The 20,277-nt window shown below is 38.4% G+C and overlaps 1 protein-coding gene across 1 annotated transcript in view; it reads left to right on the top strand.

Moving 5' to 3' along the window:
- Positions 1-20,277, top strand: part of Rspo3 (R-spondin 3) — an 82,762-nt gene that overhangs the window by 22,292 nt on the left and 40,193 nt on the right. The window contains exons 2-4 of the mRNA NM_028351.3: positions 6,997-7,188; positions 8,849-8,995; positions 13,447-13,644. Coding sequence (NP_082627.3) covers positions 6,997-7,188; positions 8,849-8,995; positions 13,447-13,644 — 537 coding nt within the window. The remainder of the gene's footprint in view (positions 1-6,996; positions 7,189-8,848; positions 8,996-13,446; positions 13,645-20,277) is intronic.

Here is a 20,277-nt window from a genome sequence, read left to right as displayed (position 1 = left end):
ACACCACATACATAAAGAGGAAAAATAGCATTGTTATATTTCATTAAATTACTGTACATATTAAAATAAGCTTTTGTGCCTACTTTGACACCTATGCTTAATTCCTCCAAATTGTTTAAAAGGCTGTAAAGTTTCAACCATGGTCAGATTTAAGCTTTGACTAATGAATGAGAATTTAAAAATTCTCAATATTTTCTTTTGTGTTCACCAAAAAATGTGTAAGAGACTATCCAGTAATTCTATTTTTTAACACTTGATCTTCAAGGAACTGTGAATCAATCATCCCTAAATTTTCAGTTACCATAATGTCACTGTATAATAACACAAGGAGACCTGCTGCCACAGTCTTTTGGGGACTTGATTGTGTAGAAATACATTTCCTTACTTAGTCAAGATTAAACAAAAAACTTCTAGATAAAGAGACTACTAAAAGACATCTAGAAAAACCTTTTTTGTTTAGCTTTCTGTTAAATATCAGTTTAACACTTGCATTAAAAAACACAATTACACAGCCTTTTTATATTATGGGTGTCATTCATTCTTCAATCATACTGATTATTAAAAATCAATGCAATAAATGGTCACTCTGTATAGATGCCAGAAATTATCAAAGAGACTACCAAGAAATTATCAGACCAAATAAACTCCTTAAATTGAGGAACATTAAGTGTGAACAAGTGCAAAAAGGGAGAGAAATCTGAAGTGAATATGAAGTCTTTTCTCCTTCTCCTTTCTCTAAGGCCCCTGCCAGGGTTAGGGCTATGTTTTTGTTTGCTTGTTTCTTTATTTTTTTGGCTAAAGTGATATTTACCAAATTTGTGAATTCATTACATATTAATTATATAAATTGTAAAATTACAAAATTGCTCATATATAATGAGCACTTACATTGAATCCAATCAAGTCTGTTTTATGAACTCACAAGTAAATGAGGAGAGTAGATAATTGACAAAACACAATAGGTTACTTTCACATAGTTTAAGTAGATGAGAGTTAGACTTCCAGTTGAACATTAGAAATGGAATAAAGGCAGATCCCTGAAGCTTGCTGTGAATTTTCACACAAGAGTTCTTCATACTCAGTTGATTTGATGCATAATAAACACCGCGAGTCACAGGCTGAACTTTCTCAGCTAGATAGTCAGAAAACTTGGTCAGATATCACTCAAGAACACTTGGCATCAGACACTGGAGACAGTTTTTAAATGATGCATTAATCTACTATTTCCACACAGTTTTCATAAGATTACCATCTTATAGGATAATAGGAGGGCTTACAGAGGAAAGGGAAGGGAGAAATTTTATAATTATATTATAATCTCAAAAAATTTTAAGTTCAAAACAAAACAAAATAAAATAAAAAACGTTTTAAAATAGTTATTACAATGTATCTCTTTCTTATTTATAACTTAAGTAGTACTAATTTTGCATGAATGTCAAAAGATCCCAATTTGAATTCCTGTAAATTGTTTCCATTTTCTCACTCTCATCTAGCCCCCTTTATATTAGCATTTACCTCCAGAGAGAGTTAGCAGGAACAAAGATATATATTTCAATCCCTGATCTCAGCTATTCTTTGCTCCCTAATTTTCAGTTTTCTTCACACCTAGCTTAGAAATTAAAAAATGAATGATCATGATAACATGTACTTGTAGAGGAATTTTCCACTAATTAATTGGTTGGCTAATAAAGACAACAAGAAGCCAATCGCTGGGTGAATAGGAGAGGTGGGCCTTCTGGGTCAGAGAGAGGAAGAAATGGCCATTTTTTACAGTGAGGTAGGAATGAGACCAGGAACTGTTTGACCTGGTGGCGACCTCTGCCACCGGAAGATTTCCAACATAGAATAGTTGAGTTTAGGATAATAGATTCCGTGCCCAGTGGTTGTGTCATCTGTTGATTTTAAATTAAGATTGTTTGGTGTTTTCCATTCACGGGTGACTCGGGTGGGCCAGAGGGAAAGAGCATAGCAGGGGCATAATTCCGCCAGGCTTTGGAACAGGAAGATTCGGCTAAGGACTGAAAACGAGCGGAGAGGTAACCAAAGCAGAGTGCAGGCTGGTGACAGCGTTCCCACAGCTGACCACAGGGTTTTGGCCTGGCAAGAGAGCCATCTCAGAGCTCTGGAGAGGCAGAGCCAGCATTTGTGGGGGAGGAATTGGTTAGGAGAAACATACAGTCTTGGTCTCAGGCTACGCACTGGGCTAGGAACAGACAGAGAAACAATATTTCCACCAATGTTGGAAAGCCAGATTTAGCGTGGAGTCATTTTGTAAAACTACATGCTATATATACTTCCATAGGTTGCTGAACAGTTGCCATGGTGAATTCTATTATTTTATGAGAAAATGTGAAGTGTCTCAGAATGCTTCTCCCTTTCTACACCTTAACTAGCTACCACCAGAGAATCAATCCCATGTACACCAACAAACACTCCAAAGTAAACTCTGTTTCTGGTTATGTCATACTGTACCACATTTTGATAAGCAGACTCCCTTTTCCTCTCAACCTTGTTCTAATCCTTCACCTTCAAGCTCTCTCCCCCTAAGTAGTAACTTCTTATTCTCTCTTCCCACTATCAAGAACTCAAACTCCCAGCCGGGCAGTGGTGGTACACGCCTTTAATCCCAGCACTTGGGAGGCAGAGGCAGGTGAATTTCTGAGTTCAAGGCCAGCCTGGTCTACAGAGTGAGTCCCAGGACAGCCAGGGCTACACAGAGAAACCCTGTCTCAAAAAAAAAACAAAAAACAAAACAAACAACAAACAAAAACAAAACAAAAAACAAACAAACAAAAGAACTCAAAATCCCAACTTCCCAAATCCCTTTCTTGTCCAAGTTATTCTGCTGGTTACCATATTCATTTGATTACAGCACCTTGGTACTGTGGGAACATGCATCCAACCCTTACCATACCATTCTTAGCTTAATTTGAAGTTACTATGAGCACCTTACCTAGAATATCCCATCAACTATCTCATGATCTTCAGGTCTGCTAAGGTGTTAGGGAAAAACCATTTCAATAGACTGCAATACCCGGGGATCCATCCCATAATCAGCCTCCAAATGCTGACACCATTGCATGCACCAGCAAGATTTTGCTGAAAGGACCCTGATATAGCTGTCTCTTGTGAAGCTATGTCAGGGCCTGGCAAACACAGAAGTGGATGCTCACAGTCAGCTATTGGATGGAACACAGGGCCCCCAATGGAGGAGCTAGAGAAAGTACCTAAGGAACTAAAGGGGTCTACAACCCTATAGGTGGAACAACAATATGAACTAACCAGTACCCCCAGAGCTCGTGTCTCTAGCTGCATATGTAGCAGAAGATGGCCTAGTTAGTTGGCCATCATTGGGAAGAGAGGCCCCTTGGTCTTTCAAACTTTATATGCCTCAGTACAGGGGAACGCCAGGGCCAAGAAGTGGGAGTGGGTGGGTAGAGGAGTGGGGGGAGGGTCTGGGGGACTTTTGGGATAGCACTGGAAATGTAAATGAAGAAAATATACCTAAAAAAAGAAAAGAAAAGAAATCACAACATGTCATTTACCATATAGAAACCTGTCTTGTCTACAGAAATCTTGGCGTGTCATGGTCCACAAAAGGTTTCATACTGTAAATGCACCTTATGCCTCCAGTCTTCTTGATAGTCTGATTTGTTCCTGAAACATACACAACCTTGTATCAAGCTCATTCCAGTCTACTTGTTAACTGGAGCAATTGTGGTGTTACCTCTTCCTCCTCTAGCCTGACATCGTCATGTATGTGCTGATAAAGTCCAACTACTTCTAAAACAAAGTGGAAAGTCTTCTACGACACATCCCTTTCCTCTTTAGTGTCACAGTCTACAATGTCCATATACAATGGCAGTAGAAAGATATTATTTGACAAATATAATATATAAGGGAAAATAAACTTAATAGAATGGGGCAAAAGGGCAGGAGCATGACAAACTAAAATTCTATTTTTTTTTCCTTGTCTTAGACTCACAGGGTTTCATGGCTGGAAGAGTTCTTACAGGCAATCTAGACCAAAGTTTTCTGTGGTTTCCATATAAAAAGTAAAAGGCCTTAAGATGAAGTTTGGGAAATTTGTATCTAGTTGTGTAATACTGACTATAATTTCAGTGATCCTTATACAGCATTCATGAAACCATTCACTACAGTATTGACCCTTAAAAACAGGATGCCAGAATCTGCACTTCAGAATTGTAATGTCTGGCATTTCCCATGGCTATGGCCATTGAATCTTTCCCAAAGAAACATATTTGTGCTCAAACATTGCTGCCCATATCGTAAATTCTCTGATTACAAACCAGTAAATCTCCACCAAAAAGCTGGGACAACTGAACCTTCCTTGCTCCTCCGAAAACTTCGTGCATAATGAAAATATGCAGGAAGACTTGTTATTATCACAACTTGACTTGCATCAGTTCACTGGGGAAAGGCTTAGAGTCTCGGGGATTTGAGCAAGGTCTTAGCATATCCTACCATGTCACAGGAAGTTGTTGCCAATCATTAGACAAACTCAGACCTGACTCAGAAGTTTCTGAACATCCAAATCCAATGCTTTAAATGAAACATCTTAAGGAATTTGAGGCTCTAAATGTGTAAAACACATTAATATTAATAACTAATCTATTTAAAGTAGCTTCATAATTCATAAAGGCTTGAGGTATATAAACTTTCAAAATCACATTTTCCTTAAAACACTTAAGTGGTAAGGACATATCAGTTTGGACCCTTTTCATTGAACCTGGAATCACTGCTTGACTGACTTGGAAGCCATTAGTTTCTCAAGTATGATCTATTTTTCCATAGATGGGTTTTGTGAAAATCTTTCACAGGTTTCACTTGGACTTCGAGATTCTGACTTCAATTCTGATGGATTCTGAACACTTGCGGTTCTCCTATACCTTTTCTTTTGAGGGTATTTCCCTGCTTAAAATAGGTTCTCATTTTTCCCAAGCACTCCCCCACCCCTAGTCCCCTGTCATAAAAAATGACCTTCCTTGGAAAGGAGTTTCTGGTACAAATCCCTCAGGTCCCATAATGGCAAACCCTCCTCACCCACTTTATAGGACTGCCCCACCCTACAGAAGAACATGCACAGGAAAAGCAGCCCTCCCTTCCCCCACACATTTCCTCAGTTTATTTATGAAACATCTTGGAATGAGAGCGAGCTGCTTGTGGTTCCTGTGGCTTATTCAGGGATGGTTTCCTGCAGGCCAGGGAAGCGGGTCAACTGAATGACCTCTATGGAGCTAACTCCTATACCCCAACAGGAAGGATCTTTGTTATGGGTATCATTTCAGACTGTGCCTGGAGGGCTTTGTTGTTCCAATGAAGAGCTTAATAACCAATTATCACTGTGATTACAGACTAATATTATACTTGAAATATGAAATAATTCTTCCCGGCTCATGTTTTGAATACTTGATCCCTAGCTAGTAGGTGATAATATCTGGGGGAGAGATGGAGCCCTTAGGTGTGGCCTTGCTGGAGGAGAAAAATTATTAATATGGGACTTTTGAAGTTTATTTCCCAGACCATGGTTCTCCTCCTGTTCTCTGCTTCTTGGTGTGGCATCGTAAGACTGCAGGGCTTTGTTTCTGCAATAAAGAGCTTAATTATCAGACATCATTGCAAATACAGATTAATAGTGTCCATGTCTACTGATGTTTATACCTTTCTCTGTCAATAAAAGATGTCAGAAATATGCCAAGATACCTTTAGATACCTGTGTGTCAATGTTGGCTTCTCAACGGAAGATGGTTGACTTCCTAGAAAGTCCTATACAGGATTAGCTTATATTTTAATACAGAATCCATTGGGAAAGACGATACCTTTAAACACAGGCTACATGCAGCATGCTCCTTACTTGGTTCAGTCAGGTAACACATAATCAATTCCCATAACCAAGTTAACTGAGAGGAGTTCCAGTAAATGATGCCTCTAGTCTTTGTTTGCGTGTGTTCAGACTTGTCCCGGAGCACTCTTACATCATGCATTTATGACTTCGGAAGCCAGGAGTGTGAGGACAGTGACTCTTCCCCATTTACTTGAATGAGTTAAATTAATGGGGCTGGGGGCACAAAAACTCTAGGGCTTCTCTCCCAAAAAGCCAAAGTAGTAAACACAAATTCATATAAACTTACTGGTAAGACTTAGATGCAAAGTTTTACACTGTATCAAATTTAATGGTGAGAAGAAATATTTCAGAAAAGCACTGGGCAGTGGCAGTATGCTAATGTAGTTTCCGAATTAGTTTGATTTGGATTAAAGAGTAAAGTATTCTCTTAGGTCAAAGTTGAAATAGATGTTCCAGACCCAAGGTCTTTGTTCAACATCTTCACTCAAGTGCATGTTATTACACTTGCTGCTGAAGTCACAGACATGCTTATCGTCTGTGACACACACAAAATCAAGCCAATTTTACCAGTTTCATTGCAATAAAAAAATTAAAATTAAAAAAATAAAAAATAATAAAATAAAACAGGGGTTGAGAGATGGCTCAGAGGTTAAGAACACTGTCTGCTCTTCCAGAGTTCCTGCGTTCAATTCACAGCAACTATGTAGTGTGTTAATCCATCTATACTGCGATCTAATGCCCTCTTCTGCATTCAGGTGGCTGCTAGAGCATTAATATACATAAAATAAATAAACATACCTTAAAAAACCCCACAAAATTTTCAAACCCTATTTTCCTGCATGCTGATTCAGTAATTCTATTTTACTGAGATTTTTAAATGAATCATTTGAATGAAATATATTTTGAATGTTCAAAGGTGCAAAGATATGAGATTTCAAATTAAATATTACATATGGTTAAGGAAAATTCTGGACTTAAAAAAAAAGTAGGAAAAATAATCTTATCTCATTTGCCCACTATCATCAAGTCGAAAGGTAATTAAAGTAAAATACACACAGAGAGGGAAATGTCATTGAATCTTATGTCCACAGTCTAACCTCTCTTTTTGTCTCTCTGCTTTGCCTCTGCAGTGCATCCTAATGTCAGTCAAGGCTGCCAAGGAGGCTGTGCAACGTGTTCAGATTACAATGGCTGTTTGTCATGTAAGCCCAGACTGTTTTTTGTTCTGGAAAGGATTGGCATGAAGCAGATAGGAGTGTGTCTCTCTTCGTGTCCAAGTGGATATTACGGAACTCGATATCCAGATATAAATAAATGTACAAGTAAGTAGCCACACCCCTCTATAGTTCTCATTTTCACCTCATCCCGAGAGATGTCTCCTGATGAAAAAAGCTCCTAAGAAACCTAAAATACTCAAAAAAAAAGTACTAGTTACATAATATTAGGAAAAGACACACATAGACTTAGCCCTCAGGACAGGAACATTTTCACTACTAACTTAGAAACATCACTCAAGTTTTGTTTTTGTTTGTTTGTTTGTGTTGGGTTAAACAACCTAAATCCAGGAACAGGATTATTCCTAACTGGCCCTACAGAAAATGACTACAGGTATCAGAACCAATCGAGTTCCCATTACATATAAATATCCAAGCATTCAGTAACCGGAAGAATTATTTCAGCTATTTTGGCCTCTATAAGTTTCCAGTATAGCAATGAAAATATTTGCAGGTTGGAAATCAAGTTTATGAGGACTGTCATCCTGGCCTCAAAATTCCAGCCTCAGCAATGGAAACCAAGTGGCATTTGAAAGATTCAAATGAGGAAATATCCCTTCTCTCCAAATATCATGTGTCCTTCCACCAGTGGCTCCTTCCCTGCTTCCCTGCTGCCTACCTCAGAGTGTCCCAGGTCAGAATCTGTCTGGACAATTTTGTTCCTCACTGGCTCTTCTGGAACTTCTGAAGCTGCTTGCTCTCCCATTCAAGATTCTAAAGGCATCCCTTTCTCAGTGAGGTAGTGTAAGGTCCACTCCTCCAAAAGAACTGGCCTCGGCCATTTGTCAGTCATCTGTCCGTTCTGTTTTTCCTACATTTATCTGTGCTATTGTGATTCTTGTTTCCCAGAACACTTACAAGTCCAAAGCCAACTGTCCTTTAGCTTTCCTGTGTGACTGATTGATTCACTGCTAGATTTGAGCCTCAGTTACAGCACTTGTGAATAAGAGTCATTATAGTGACCACTGCATTGGTTTAAGCTAACATTTTGGTAACAATGTTGCAAAATACCCATAACAATCATGGTTCATGGTAATTACTACATAGGAGTCAGTTGCTGAAATTGTTTACTCTGTCTCCTACTAGAAGGTGAGCTTTGTGAACACTGGGCATCAACCCCATGAATGGGGTCAACTACAGTTTTTGACATCTAGTAGACAGTTAAATATTGAGTGAACAAATAATCCTTGAGAAGAGTATAAATGAATTATTTCAGTGTATGTTATTCAAATAACACAGCATTACTATCACTTAATGCAAAATGCTACTTGGACAAATGGACAGGTTGAGAGCTTCTTATATGAAACACCAGGAAACAGGGGTGATTCAGGGGGTTTTGGATTTGAGAATGGTTGTGTAGACATTACTGGCTAAATATCCCTAACCTGAACACCCAAAATCTATAACATTTTTTTTAACATGATGTCAGTCACCAAAGTGTCTCAGATTTTAGAAACTCTGTATTTAAATGCTGGCAATCAAGGGGCCCCAGCATATGTTACAAAGGTATTTGCGTGCTACAATACTATAATTTTTAAAGGATGCATATCAATGAGATGGCTTTGGGGGAGCCCTCAATTCAGTCTAGCAAAATAACACTGAACACTGAAGTTGATGCCAAAGTTGCATGTACAGTAGGAAGATGATCCAGCAGTAGTTTGGAGAACATGACAGAGTGACAATTATTTTTCTGTATTTTTCCTTTCAGAATGCAAAGTTGACTGTGATACCTGTTTCAACAAAAATTTCTGCACAAAGTGTAAAAGTGGATTTTACTTACACCTTGGAAAGTGCCTTGACAGTTGCCCAGAAGGGTTAGAAGCCAACAATCATACTATGGAATGTGTCAGTATTGGTAAGGAAGGACTCTAAGATTTATAATGGGTGAGAAACACATCAGATGACAATGGCAATCTTCCACAAGATCCTGAGAGGCTATATCTAATAGGCCCTATCCATCTTTGTTTATAAGATACTATTCCAAACCTATGTTCACATAGCTATATCCTGCATGTATTGTGGGTAGTTTAAGAGTGTTCTGCTACTTGTTAAGGATGGCTCATAATTGTTTCGAACTACTCTGATCATCAAATATTTCAGAGAAACAAAGGAAAAGAGGAGGGAGAGAAGGAAGGAAATGTGTGAGTGGGACAAACTTAGCTGATTTCTACTTTAAAACAAGACTTAAAAAAAAAAAAACCCTAAATTTGATAACAACCCATAATGAAATTATTTTCCATATGGTGGTATTTTTTTTAATATTGCCCACCAATGTTGCTGTGTCTAAGTATTAAACACAGAGAAGAGAGAAAATTTTGGACTCCTTCAAACTGACAGAATGAGACAGTCCAAACTTTGATTAATTATAGGCCTGTTTTCTGGAGAGGAGGTTCCTCAGACAAGTTGTCTGTCTAAACGACAAATCATGGTTGGGCTATGTTTTCCCTCTTTTAAGTGTTACACAGCTACTAGAGCTATGGGTTTGATGCAGTTGTGGAACAGAGGCTAACCCAAATGGGAAAACAGAAAAAGAGAACTCCAAGTCCCTTGGGCAGTGGCTGCAGAAACCTTTGATGCTGTCCTATGCTGGTGTGTGTACACAGAGCCTCCTGATTCAATACAAGATAGTTTCCAGGAGTGCCCCAGGCTCCCACAGTGTGCTTCTGTTATAATTTAAGGTGTTGGACAAATAATTTAAGTTGGTGGCTCCACCATTTCAGGATAAATGCAACTTTTATGTCTATACATTCTTTTTTGGCAGAAGGAAAACCATAGGTGATATTTAAAAGTTAGCCGCAGAAATGCTGGGAACCAGTAATCTCAAATTTATCTTGACTCTTTTTGTTTCAAACTTCCCTAATCATGAAAAACACAGAAAAACAACTTAGGAAAGGGGTAAAGTTGTCCATGAAAGTTCTTCTGGTCTAATCATCCAAAGGGCTGATGATTCGAGATAATAAGTTCCAAACAGTGGACAAAATGGGAAACACTCCACTGAAATATTAAAGTGCAGATACCAGAAACTTGTAGGATTTCTTTACTGAGGAGAAAGGACAGATATTTAAGTTTTGTTAGTTGTTAAAGGTGTAACATTCGGTCTTTAAAAGCTAAATGCTCTTTAATAGTTTCTTATCACAGAGTGTTTAACATTTGGCACTGTGGGATAAGTCTTCAAAGAAAATTGGGTTTTATATCCCCAAAGTTACCAATTCTATTTCTTACCATAAATTTTAAATGATGATTAAACAATTAAAATATCACTAGCTGCCCAATGGCCATTTATTGAACAAATGACCTAGGACACAGTTGTATTGTAGATGGGCAATTTCATCAGGACTGGCTCCTTTAGCCTGTTCCCTAAGGGAAGTACCTATCTTGGTAGTCAGTCCTTATGCATAGCATGTGCTGGCTTGCCCCAGACTATCAGGGAAAATAATGGCACGCTTCACTACACAAAGGACAATCAAAGTATGGAGGTTCAGGACCCAGAAAGCTGAGATGTGGAGCGCAAAACACACGATAAATTCCAGTGCTTAGCTTAGGACCTTATTTAGAGCTCTTCACTGCTTACCAGTAGTGTATCTTTCCCCTGCCCAGGGCTGTTAGTTAAGTTTTGTTTCTACTTAGAAGATAAACTGAGTAAATAGATTTCAAACAAAAAACTATTGCCCATGTATAGAGGTGGCATGAAAGATCATTGTAACAATGTATCCAGTCCTCATGGTTTGCAAATCAATTTAGCCTACATTTCTACCTTTATAAGACGGCATATTGTTTCCACTCTGGATTTGAGATATTTGCTTCCCCCTGCAGTGTAGTTCTGTGTTCCTCATTGTTCCTCTTGGAAGTCACAGAGGGGGTCAATATATCACTGTAAACACAGAGACTGGGAGCTCATAACCTAGCTATATCTCCTATTGGACATGCCTCCAGTGGCTGAACCCAAGTTCACCCATTCCCACCTCTCACCCCCCCACACACACACACCCACACTTTTACTGTGAATTTCACTACATCTCAGATGACAATGAATCACAGACTGACTCTTTCTAGGGTCTAGGGCTCATTAATTTTTCTCAAATACTTAGTTCATTGGGCAGAAGAAGGAAGGAAGGAAGGAAGGAAGGAAGGAAGGAAGGAAGGAAGGAAGGAAGGAAGGAAGGAAGGAAGGAAGACAGCATCTGAGGTTAAGATCCTTCTTAAGCATTTTTAACAAAGTTATATCCCAGTTTTAAATTGTTCATGTAATTGAAACTTAAATTGAACTTAAACCACTCTTTTAGTTATATCTATCATTTTTCTAACCTTTCCATTTTATGAAAGTATTATATTTGCTACATTATCAGCCTTTTAAGGTATTTCTGAAGGAAAAAATATCTTCCTTTAATATGGGTTTTAACTATCTAATCTCATTAGTTATATTTTTTTCCTTCAATAGAATTATCTAAGATTAAATCAGAATTTCATCTTAATAACCAATCATTTTCTGATTTTTAGATCAGTAACTACCTATGTTTCAATTTTTCAATTCTGGTTTCATAAAGTGAAAGTATGTATTTGATTTTATCACCTTTGTTGTGAAAGACCAACAATATTTTGGCTTCCAAATTAAATAATGCTTTCTTTTCTAATTTGTCCTCTTAATTGTAGTGATAAATACAGACACAAAGTTAACATACAGACTAATATTTCTCTTTCTATTTGCCTTCTTGGAGGCTTTTTCATCTATATTACTATTTGATGATTAACTTGGAGAAAGGGTGTTAGGAGGTAAGGTTCATAAAAGGCAAAATGTTATACTATTAAATAGTGTACTTGCTTTATTTGCTGACCGAATCACAATGGTATAGCTAAAGGTGGAGTTTATTTTGAAGATGATTCAATAGAGCTCATTTAAGTTTACTGAAACAAATTCATTTTTATATGACTCTGTGCTGCACTTGGGTGCCTGCAAGTGATAAAAATGCCTATAAAAATGAAGGACATTTTAATCCTCTAGATTTAAAATAAAAATATTAATTAAAAATTACTTTCTTATATCTAGAGGTTTAATTTTAAGTCTCTAGATCACTTAGGTTATTGTTCTTAAGGTTGTCATCAGAGGTAGCCTTCTTGTACAATAACACCCCACTAAGTTAGAAGACACTGCAAGAGGTTACCAGAAACATGTTTCTGTGGAGACAAGCTGTACTATCTGAAAGGTTTACAATTGGAAGCCATTTCTATTGTTGTAAGTTATGGTGTTTCATGGTCATAAAAACAGGAACAGCATTTTAAAAACCAGCCAGGAGAGCACAGCCCTGTACTACTAGAAATCAGGAGACATAGACATGAGGATCATGAGTTTGACTCTAGGCTGGACTGCATAAAGACACATTGTTGGAAGGAGGGAAGGAAGGAAGGAAGGAAAGAAGGAAGGAAGGGAGGGAGGGAGGGAGGGAGGGAGGGAGGGAGGGAGGGAGGGAGGGTAGAAAGAAGGAAAAATAGCACTTTTGGAATGTCATTAAAAGTACAAACATCTGCTACAAAAACCCAGGAAAAGTATTAATGAAAAGCAGAGAAACTAAACTCACACAGAGGAAACAAATCTTCACAACAGCTTCAGAAGGGCACACCCTGCCCTTTAAGCACCACGCAAGGACATCCAGACCAAACGCAAGTTATTAGCTGTCACTGACCAGAAGTTCACTAAAGTTAGAGATGCTGCTGTGAATTAACTGAGTAATAAATAACGTTTAGGTATTCCGCAGCATGGGAAACAGAAAGGGCACTGACTCTAGGACAAGGACCTGGATAGTCCTTTCTGCCTGCCATCCTCTAGCACAGATGCTCTCAAACCAAATGATGTTACCAAGTCTGCACATAACATCTCTGCATTAAGGCGGCACATCTGCTCCAAGCTAGAAATGTCATCAGAAGGCTAGGGTGGGGTCCAGAATCCTGTGCTTTATCAGGCCCTTCAATTAATTCTGAGATCTGCAAACATTTAATTATCTAGTCAACAATCCCTCGAGCTCTAGTAAGAATCACTCACTTCTTACAGCAGTGTTAGGAAATTTCCAAAACGTTCATTAGGTGTGCCTGAGTTAACCAGGTTCACCGCAGAATTCCAATCCAGTGAGAAGAAACTGTCCCAACAGCATATGCACTAAAAAGCGTTCTATGTCTGCCCCTTATTTATGTTATCTTGCCCAACTATGATAAGCAGAAGCTATTCTAGAAACATAGATGTGTTGAAGGGATATGTTGTGGTTGTTTGTTTGTTTGCTTGTTTCACTGATAATCCTGCCTGTGCTTTGGTTGCAGTACACTGTGAGGCCAGTGAATGGAGTCCATGGAGTCCATGTATGAAGAAAGGAAAAACATGTGGCTTCAAAAGGGGGACTGAAACACGGGTCCGAGATATACTACAGCATCCTTCAGCCAAGGGTAACCTGTGCCCCCCAACCAGCGAGACAAGAACTTGTATAGTACAAAGAAAGAAGTGTTCAAAGGGAGAGCGAGGTACAGACTCACTAACACAACATGCTTCTTTGAATCCTCCCAATCTGATCCATATTTCACTTTATATCTTATGGAATAGTTGGCCATATTTCTAATGCCAGAAGCTCTAAAATGGGTAGGAAAAGAACACTATGGACCTAAGTTACAGTTTATAGATCTGATATGGGTTTTTTCTTTTTAGTAAGGAACCTGACCTCAGCTCTTTAGTGTGATAGTGTGATAAATGAAGCCCAAATCAAGAGACTACTATAAGTTTTTAGGCTTGATTTTATTTTATTTTTTTTTGTCTGTGATCTGCCTTGTTAATGCCCAGGAACTTTTGGGAAGTTTCATAAACACAAGGTGAACATCATCTGTTGTGAGACCATAACAAAGGGACATACCCCTACCACAGGAGACATTCTCTACACAATTGCTTACAAATTAAAATGGTGCAAATGTTTCTAAGTTTCACGGTTTGAAGTAAAGGGTCAAGACCACTGGGGACATTATGTCTCCATGTTGCTGTTCTAGGCTTTTGTAACAGGTTGCATAAACTATTAGAGCAATATTATTTATTTCAACATTTGTTAAAATCCTGTAAGCACCAAGGAGAAACTTACCACTGAAGATAGTGCATGAGGTGAAATAAATTTCATGTAGAACTACAGTTGCTGATTTTTAAATGATCATCCCCATATTTCTTAATCATGTCCTCAGTACCACTGCCTACAAATATGTTGTATATCTTTAACTAATTATAGATAATTTTCTAGTGAGCCTATGAATGGCCGTCTCCACAAGCTAATTGTCATTTGACAGGAGTTGAATACATCTGCAGATGAACTTCCTTCGCTTATGTCAGTTAGTCTTTCACTAATTCATTCATTCAACCTACTTTTATTAAACTCTTACTTCTGTGGCCACATATCATGTGAATTCCTAAAGATTCATAGCTAAGTAGAATCCTCTCTGAGAGTACTATGAAGTTAAACCCAGAGTCCAAAGGGAAGCTGAGATGTTTGAACAGATGTTCATAAACAATACCACGTAGTAAAGTAGTTTCTTAGAATCACAGAAGAGGACACGCTAAACATGAACATTGTTTATAGAAAAAGTAATTTTGATCACCTGAGTTTTTACAAAATATTTTTTATCATATCAATAGAATTAATTGCCCACCATGAGACTGTATGGAATCTTCCATTACCACTGAAACTCAGAACTAGGGTACTAAAATTTTTGGAAATATGAGTTATATTAAAGAGAATATCTAACTTTTGTAAATCTGTAAGAAGTTTTGGTTAAAACTTCGTTTCAGAAATGCAAGTTGGCTAGTGAAAACGGTCTTTTTAGCATTTGTTATCAATTAATTTAAAAGTCTTAGATTTTGAAAGTTGGCATTGGAAGTCAACTGCTTGAGTACTCTATTGGTATGCTCCCATAGCCACAGAGTTATTTCTGTTTACTAAAGATCTTGAAATTTAATGAGCTACATCTGGCCTTCACCATGTTTGTTTCTATAAAATCTACAGCATTAACTTGTATTAAGTATATTTTCCTTCAAGAATATAAATGAAATGAAGCTTATTCCATAAACTAAATTATATTATATTTTCTCTTTTATTTGAGAATATGCCCTTATAATATACTTCTCACTGCACTTGCCATAAAATTGATGTCATAAATGCCACTTCTTAGGACTAGCAGCTAGAAGAGAAGTTATGCCATAAAGTTGTTTGAGTATCAACCTGTATCTGAAGTGTGAACTGAAATTTTTGTTTCTGATCTTTGTTCCTCCCTTCCAAGGATACCACATCATTTTACATTCACAAAATTAGATTTGTGGAAATATAACAGTATAAATGTTTTATAATTTCTCAAATTTGATAATACATGTACTAGCAGGAATTGTTGATTTCCTGGAATAACATTCCTTGCCCCACTCCACTTTTCCTTACTCTTCATTTTTCTGTCAATGAGCCTGTTTCATTTTTTAAGGTAGGTTGGAAATATAAGGAAGAAATAGAATCATGCTCCTAATTCATCACTCCTTAAGACTTTTCATAAATTCTTTTAATGTCTACTTATTGAATATATTACCTTAACAGGGGTTGGGGGAGGGACTGTGTGAGAGAGGGACCAGGATAGGGGACAGCAATTGGAATATAAAGTGGATAAATAAGTTAAGTTAAACAGTAAGAAGTCAAAGAAACATATAGCTATGACCTGTGTCTGTGCTTTCCATAAACTATACAGGGCATGGGAACATTACCCAACTTTTCACTTAGCCTTAGATACACAGCTATAAAATACGTGTGGTATACCATAAAGTACTTTGAAATGTAAATGCTAAGAAGAATCAACACACTTAGAAAGGCTACCAACAGGCTAAGTTGACTAGAAGACATAGGAGTTAGTATATCTAGATTAGCTAGTCATTTTTTATCTCAGAATCATAAACATAAGAAACCTTCAGGCAGTTTAAGAGATAAGAACTATAAAATGATAAGCACAAGATCTATCCACCAGCATATCTATTTACTGCCTAATTGCTCTGATGTCAGGGCTTAGAGATGTGTAAAACAGGAAGAGTCCCTTAATTGTATACCTTCACCACTGAAAGATGGGTGAAGCAAATGGCCTAGTGATTTTTAAATGCATCTTCAAATCTTGATTTGAAACTACGTCTGTGATTTTCCTGGGAGGATCACAGTGGACAGAAGTAGGACACTCGTGTTTGGAACAGGTGCAGGACTTGCTTTCAGGATTTTTTTCCTGCTGAGTTCTAACTGCCAAAGGCGGAAGCTCCAGGGAAGAACGATAGTCCCTGACGTTCCCCTACATCGAGCCTTGGGCTGATTGGTTAGAACGTCTTGGCAGTGAGCTTCTGGAAACTGCTTGTCTCTCCCACTCAAACCAGGATACTAAAACTCATGCTGTTGTTCCATACTATTACAGGGGTGCTAGAGATATGAATCCGGGATTGGTAGTTATGTGGCAGACTTCATCAGCTGGTACATCTCTTTACTGCCTTCTTAAATGTGTTTAAAATAGCACCCACTGCTATGTTATGTGAGGGAGTGCTAACTGTACTACAAATATTCCTCAGCCCCTAATCAATGATCTTGCCCTTGTTTAGATACTATGAGAGATGTTTCTATAAATTTACACTGCATAACAAGTAACTTCAAAACCGAGGGTAAAACAACAGCCATCCGTTTAAGGATCTGTGACTGGGTAGTTTATACAGAGATCCATTCAGCAAGTCTGATCTTAGCTGGGCTCCTTCATGTGTCTCACCCATGTTCCTTCAGGATGGCTGAGAACTGAGGCTAATGGGCTGTGTTCAAAGTCAAGAAGGTACATCAAGTCCAAGAGAGAAAGGCAAAGTAGGTTTACCTGAGGAGATACTTAGAACTGGCAAGCTTATCCACACCCTTCTTTTATCTTGTACTAGTCACAAGGTCATTTCTGACTCTGAAGGTGAGAAATAAGTTGTACCCATTGCCTCAGGCAACCATGTTACTTTCTATGGTGCCACCCAAGCACAGTCAGAAGGGGAGGAAGGTGAGTGTTATTGCCATGCAGAGATCTTTTTATTGTTTGCCGTTTGATGAATATGGTCACTTAGTCTTTACCAATCTCTCCTTGTGGTGCTGTCTCTTCCTCTATAAAGCACAGTACAGTGTGGCAAGTAGTTTTGTCTACTTTGCTTTGTGCTCCCGGTGAGTTGCAGACACATACCTGCCCAAGAGCTAGCTCAGCCACAGATCACACACACACATACATTCACTCATTTTTAAACTGCCTTATTGGCTCTGTGGCTGGGCTTTCCTAAGCCTTCTGCGGCTAGCATGCCCTTACCTTTTTCCTAGCTCAACATCTTTAACTCTGCTCTCAACTTAACGGCCCAGTTATCTTCTATGAAGTCCATTGGCCTTGCTGCCCAAGACACCATGCCCTTCCATGGGTCTTTTTCCATTTCCACCTACATTTTGGAAGATCTACCCTACAGTTCTGAGTCTGTTCCTACTCTCTCTCTCTCTCAAGTATCTCATCTCCTCTTCCTGCCCATTCCTGCTGGAACCTGGAAGTCCTGCCTCTTGCTTTCCACCATTGGCCACTGGCGTCTTTATTGATAGATCAAAAACCATTTGGGGGCAAGGACCTTCAGTGTCAGTAAACACTGATTCCCAATTAAATGGAAGCATCAGAACCACTCCTCTTTAGTAGAGATATGGAGTATGTAACTTCTATTGCACCTTCCATGTATAAAATGAAGTGTATTATGTTCCCATTGCTTCCAAAACTGGCAAAACTACTTAAAGAACTTTTGCTGACAGTTTGATATCAAAACTCTGGCAGAGAGAGAGAAAGGCAAAGTAGGTTTACAGAGAGAGAGAGAGAGAGAGAGAGAGAGAGAGAGAGTTGAATACTCATCTCTCTCTCTCCTTTTTATTTAGTCTAAGACCGTACCCCATAGAATGGTCTTGCTCTCACTTAGCCTGCCTCTTCTTACATCAACTAATCTAATATAGAAACTTTCTCATAGATATGCCTAGAGGTTTGTGTCAATGGTGTGATTCTAAATTACACCAAGTTGAAAGTAAGAGTTATTCATCACAAGGAGACTACAACAAAAGATTAAAAGCCAAGCCAAGGAGCTTGGGAGATAGCTCAGCCATTAAAAGCACTTACTGCTTTTGCATATGACACAGTTTTGATCCCTAGCACCCACAGGCTGACTTACAACCATCCATAACTGCAGCCCTCATTGATTTGACACCCTCTTCTGACCTCTACAGGCACCACACACACATGTGGTACACATACATACATGGATGCAAACAACCCATTAGTGTACAATCATGAAGTAAGTAATATTTGTTTGTAAAAAGCTAGACCAAGATAAACTCATGTATTACAACTGGATGGAACACAGGGCCCCAAAGGAGGAGCTAGAGAAAGTACCGAAGGAGCTGAAGGCATCTGCTACCCTATAGGAAGGACAACAATATGAACTAACAAGTAGCCCCAGAGCTCCTGTCTCTAGTTGCATATGTAGCAGAAGATGGCCTAATCAGCCATCATTGGGAAGAGAAGCCCCTTGGTCTTGCAAACTTTATATGCCCTAGTACAGGGGAACGCCAGGGCCAAGAAGTGGGAGTGAGTGGGTAGGAGAGCAGGGAGGGGGGAAGGTATAGGGAACTTTCGGGATAGCATTTGAAATGTAAATGAAGGAAACACCTAATAAAGAATTGGAAAAAATATTTACTTAAATATCTCTTTGTAATAGGTGTTCTAATGTTTGAGAAATTAAAAAAAAAGATGCCCCCTTTACCAGTTTTTTCATATTCTTGGCATTAATGTCATACTTAATGTTCCTGAAAATTGTGATCACCCTCTTCAGCTTTCTTGTAGCAAAAACCTATGTTGAGGGTTTTCATTTTCATAATAAGAACACTAGTAGCTGCAGTTTTCATTAAAGTTTACTAACTTACTTACAAAAGCATCTACTTTTTCTGGCAAAATATAAAATAGAACTGCCTATATTTTGTTCTAGCTTCAAGGCAAATATATGGTATTTTTCCTGTGACCACCATATCAATACACTGATACATATTCTTCAAATGGCTGAGTAGGGTTAAAGGTACAGCTTGTGGCTGTGGAACAGAGTTTGAATTAATAGAGCCTTTGGAGAAATGACCTCAAGACCTTTGGCTTCACTCATAGCCTGCTCTGGCCAACTACGATTCCTGCCAACTAGTAGGGTTCCCTAGAGAGAGACTCCAAGAGCATCAGCATAAATCTAAATTCTGAACCCCCAAATATAGTTTCCAAAAAGGTCTTTCTTGTTCTTTGCTAATTACAAAATAAACAATTCTCAGCAAAAAGACACTTCCTTCTTTCATGGTACTGTCTAGCTCCCTGCACCCCTACCACTCTTTAAAACTGCTGCTGTTGCTGAGGCCCTTTGGCACAGGAGACAAACCCATGTTTGCAGACACAAAAAGGATTTTTAAGTCTCCCTCTTTACCCCAGCAACTTCATAGAAGCCTTACAGAGAAACTCTGTGTATGCCTGTGTCTGACAGAATGGATGACACACCTTCTTAAGCCTCCCAAGAGGTGGGAGGGGGCAGATCTAACTAGAAACAGTTGATCTCTGTAGCATCATTAAAGAAAAATACTCTCAATCTTGGTTATATCATGCATCTGTATGAGCCGGTTACCAGATTGAAAAATTTTACACCAGTATTCATTGGGACATAGGCGCTAAAAATAACAGATCTAGGGGCTAAAGAGATGGTTCAGTGGTTAAGGGCATTGTCTGCTCTTCAAGACAGAATTAGACCCTTCCTGAGTTTATTTCCAAGCCACTATATGGTGTCTCACAACCATCTATACCGGGATCTCATGTGCTCTTCTGGCATGCAGGTATACATGCAGATAGAGTACTCTTACATAAAATAAATGAATCTTTTTATTTTATACAAAAAAAAAAAATGACAGTTCTAAAATTATCTTAAGGGGAAAAAAAAGCTTTCAGCATAGGATTTTTTAAATTGCATTCTTTCTTCATTGTTTCAATTCATCTTCTGTCTCTTTTCCTATTTACTGGTTTGTTTTCCATTGCTGTGAATCTTTCTAA

This window comes from Mus musculus, chromosome 10 (genome assembly GCF_000001635.26).
Source record: "Mus musculus strain C57BL/6J chromosome 10, GRCm38.p6 C57BL/6J".
Taxonomy (NCBI): Eukaryota; Metazoa; Chordata; class Mammalia; order Rodentia; family Muridae; genus Mus; species Mus musculus.
Note: the sequence above shows the minus strand (reverse complement) of the source record. Positions and strands in the feature narration are given on the sequence as shown.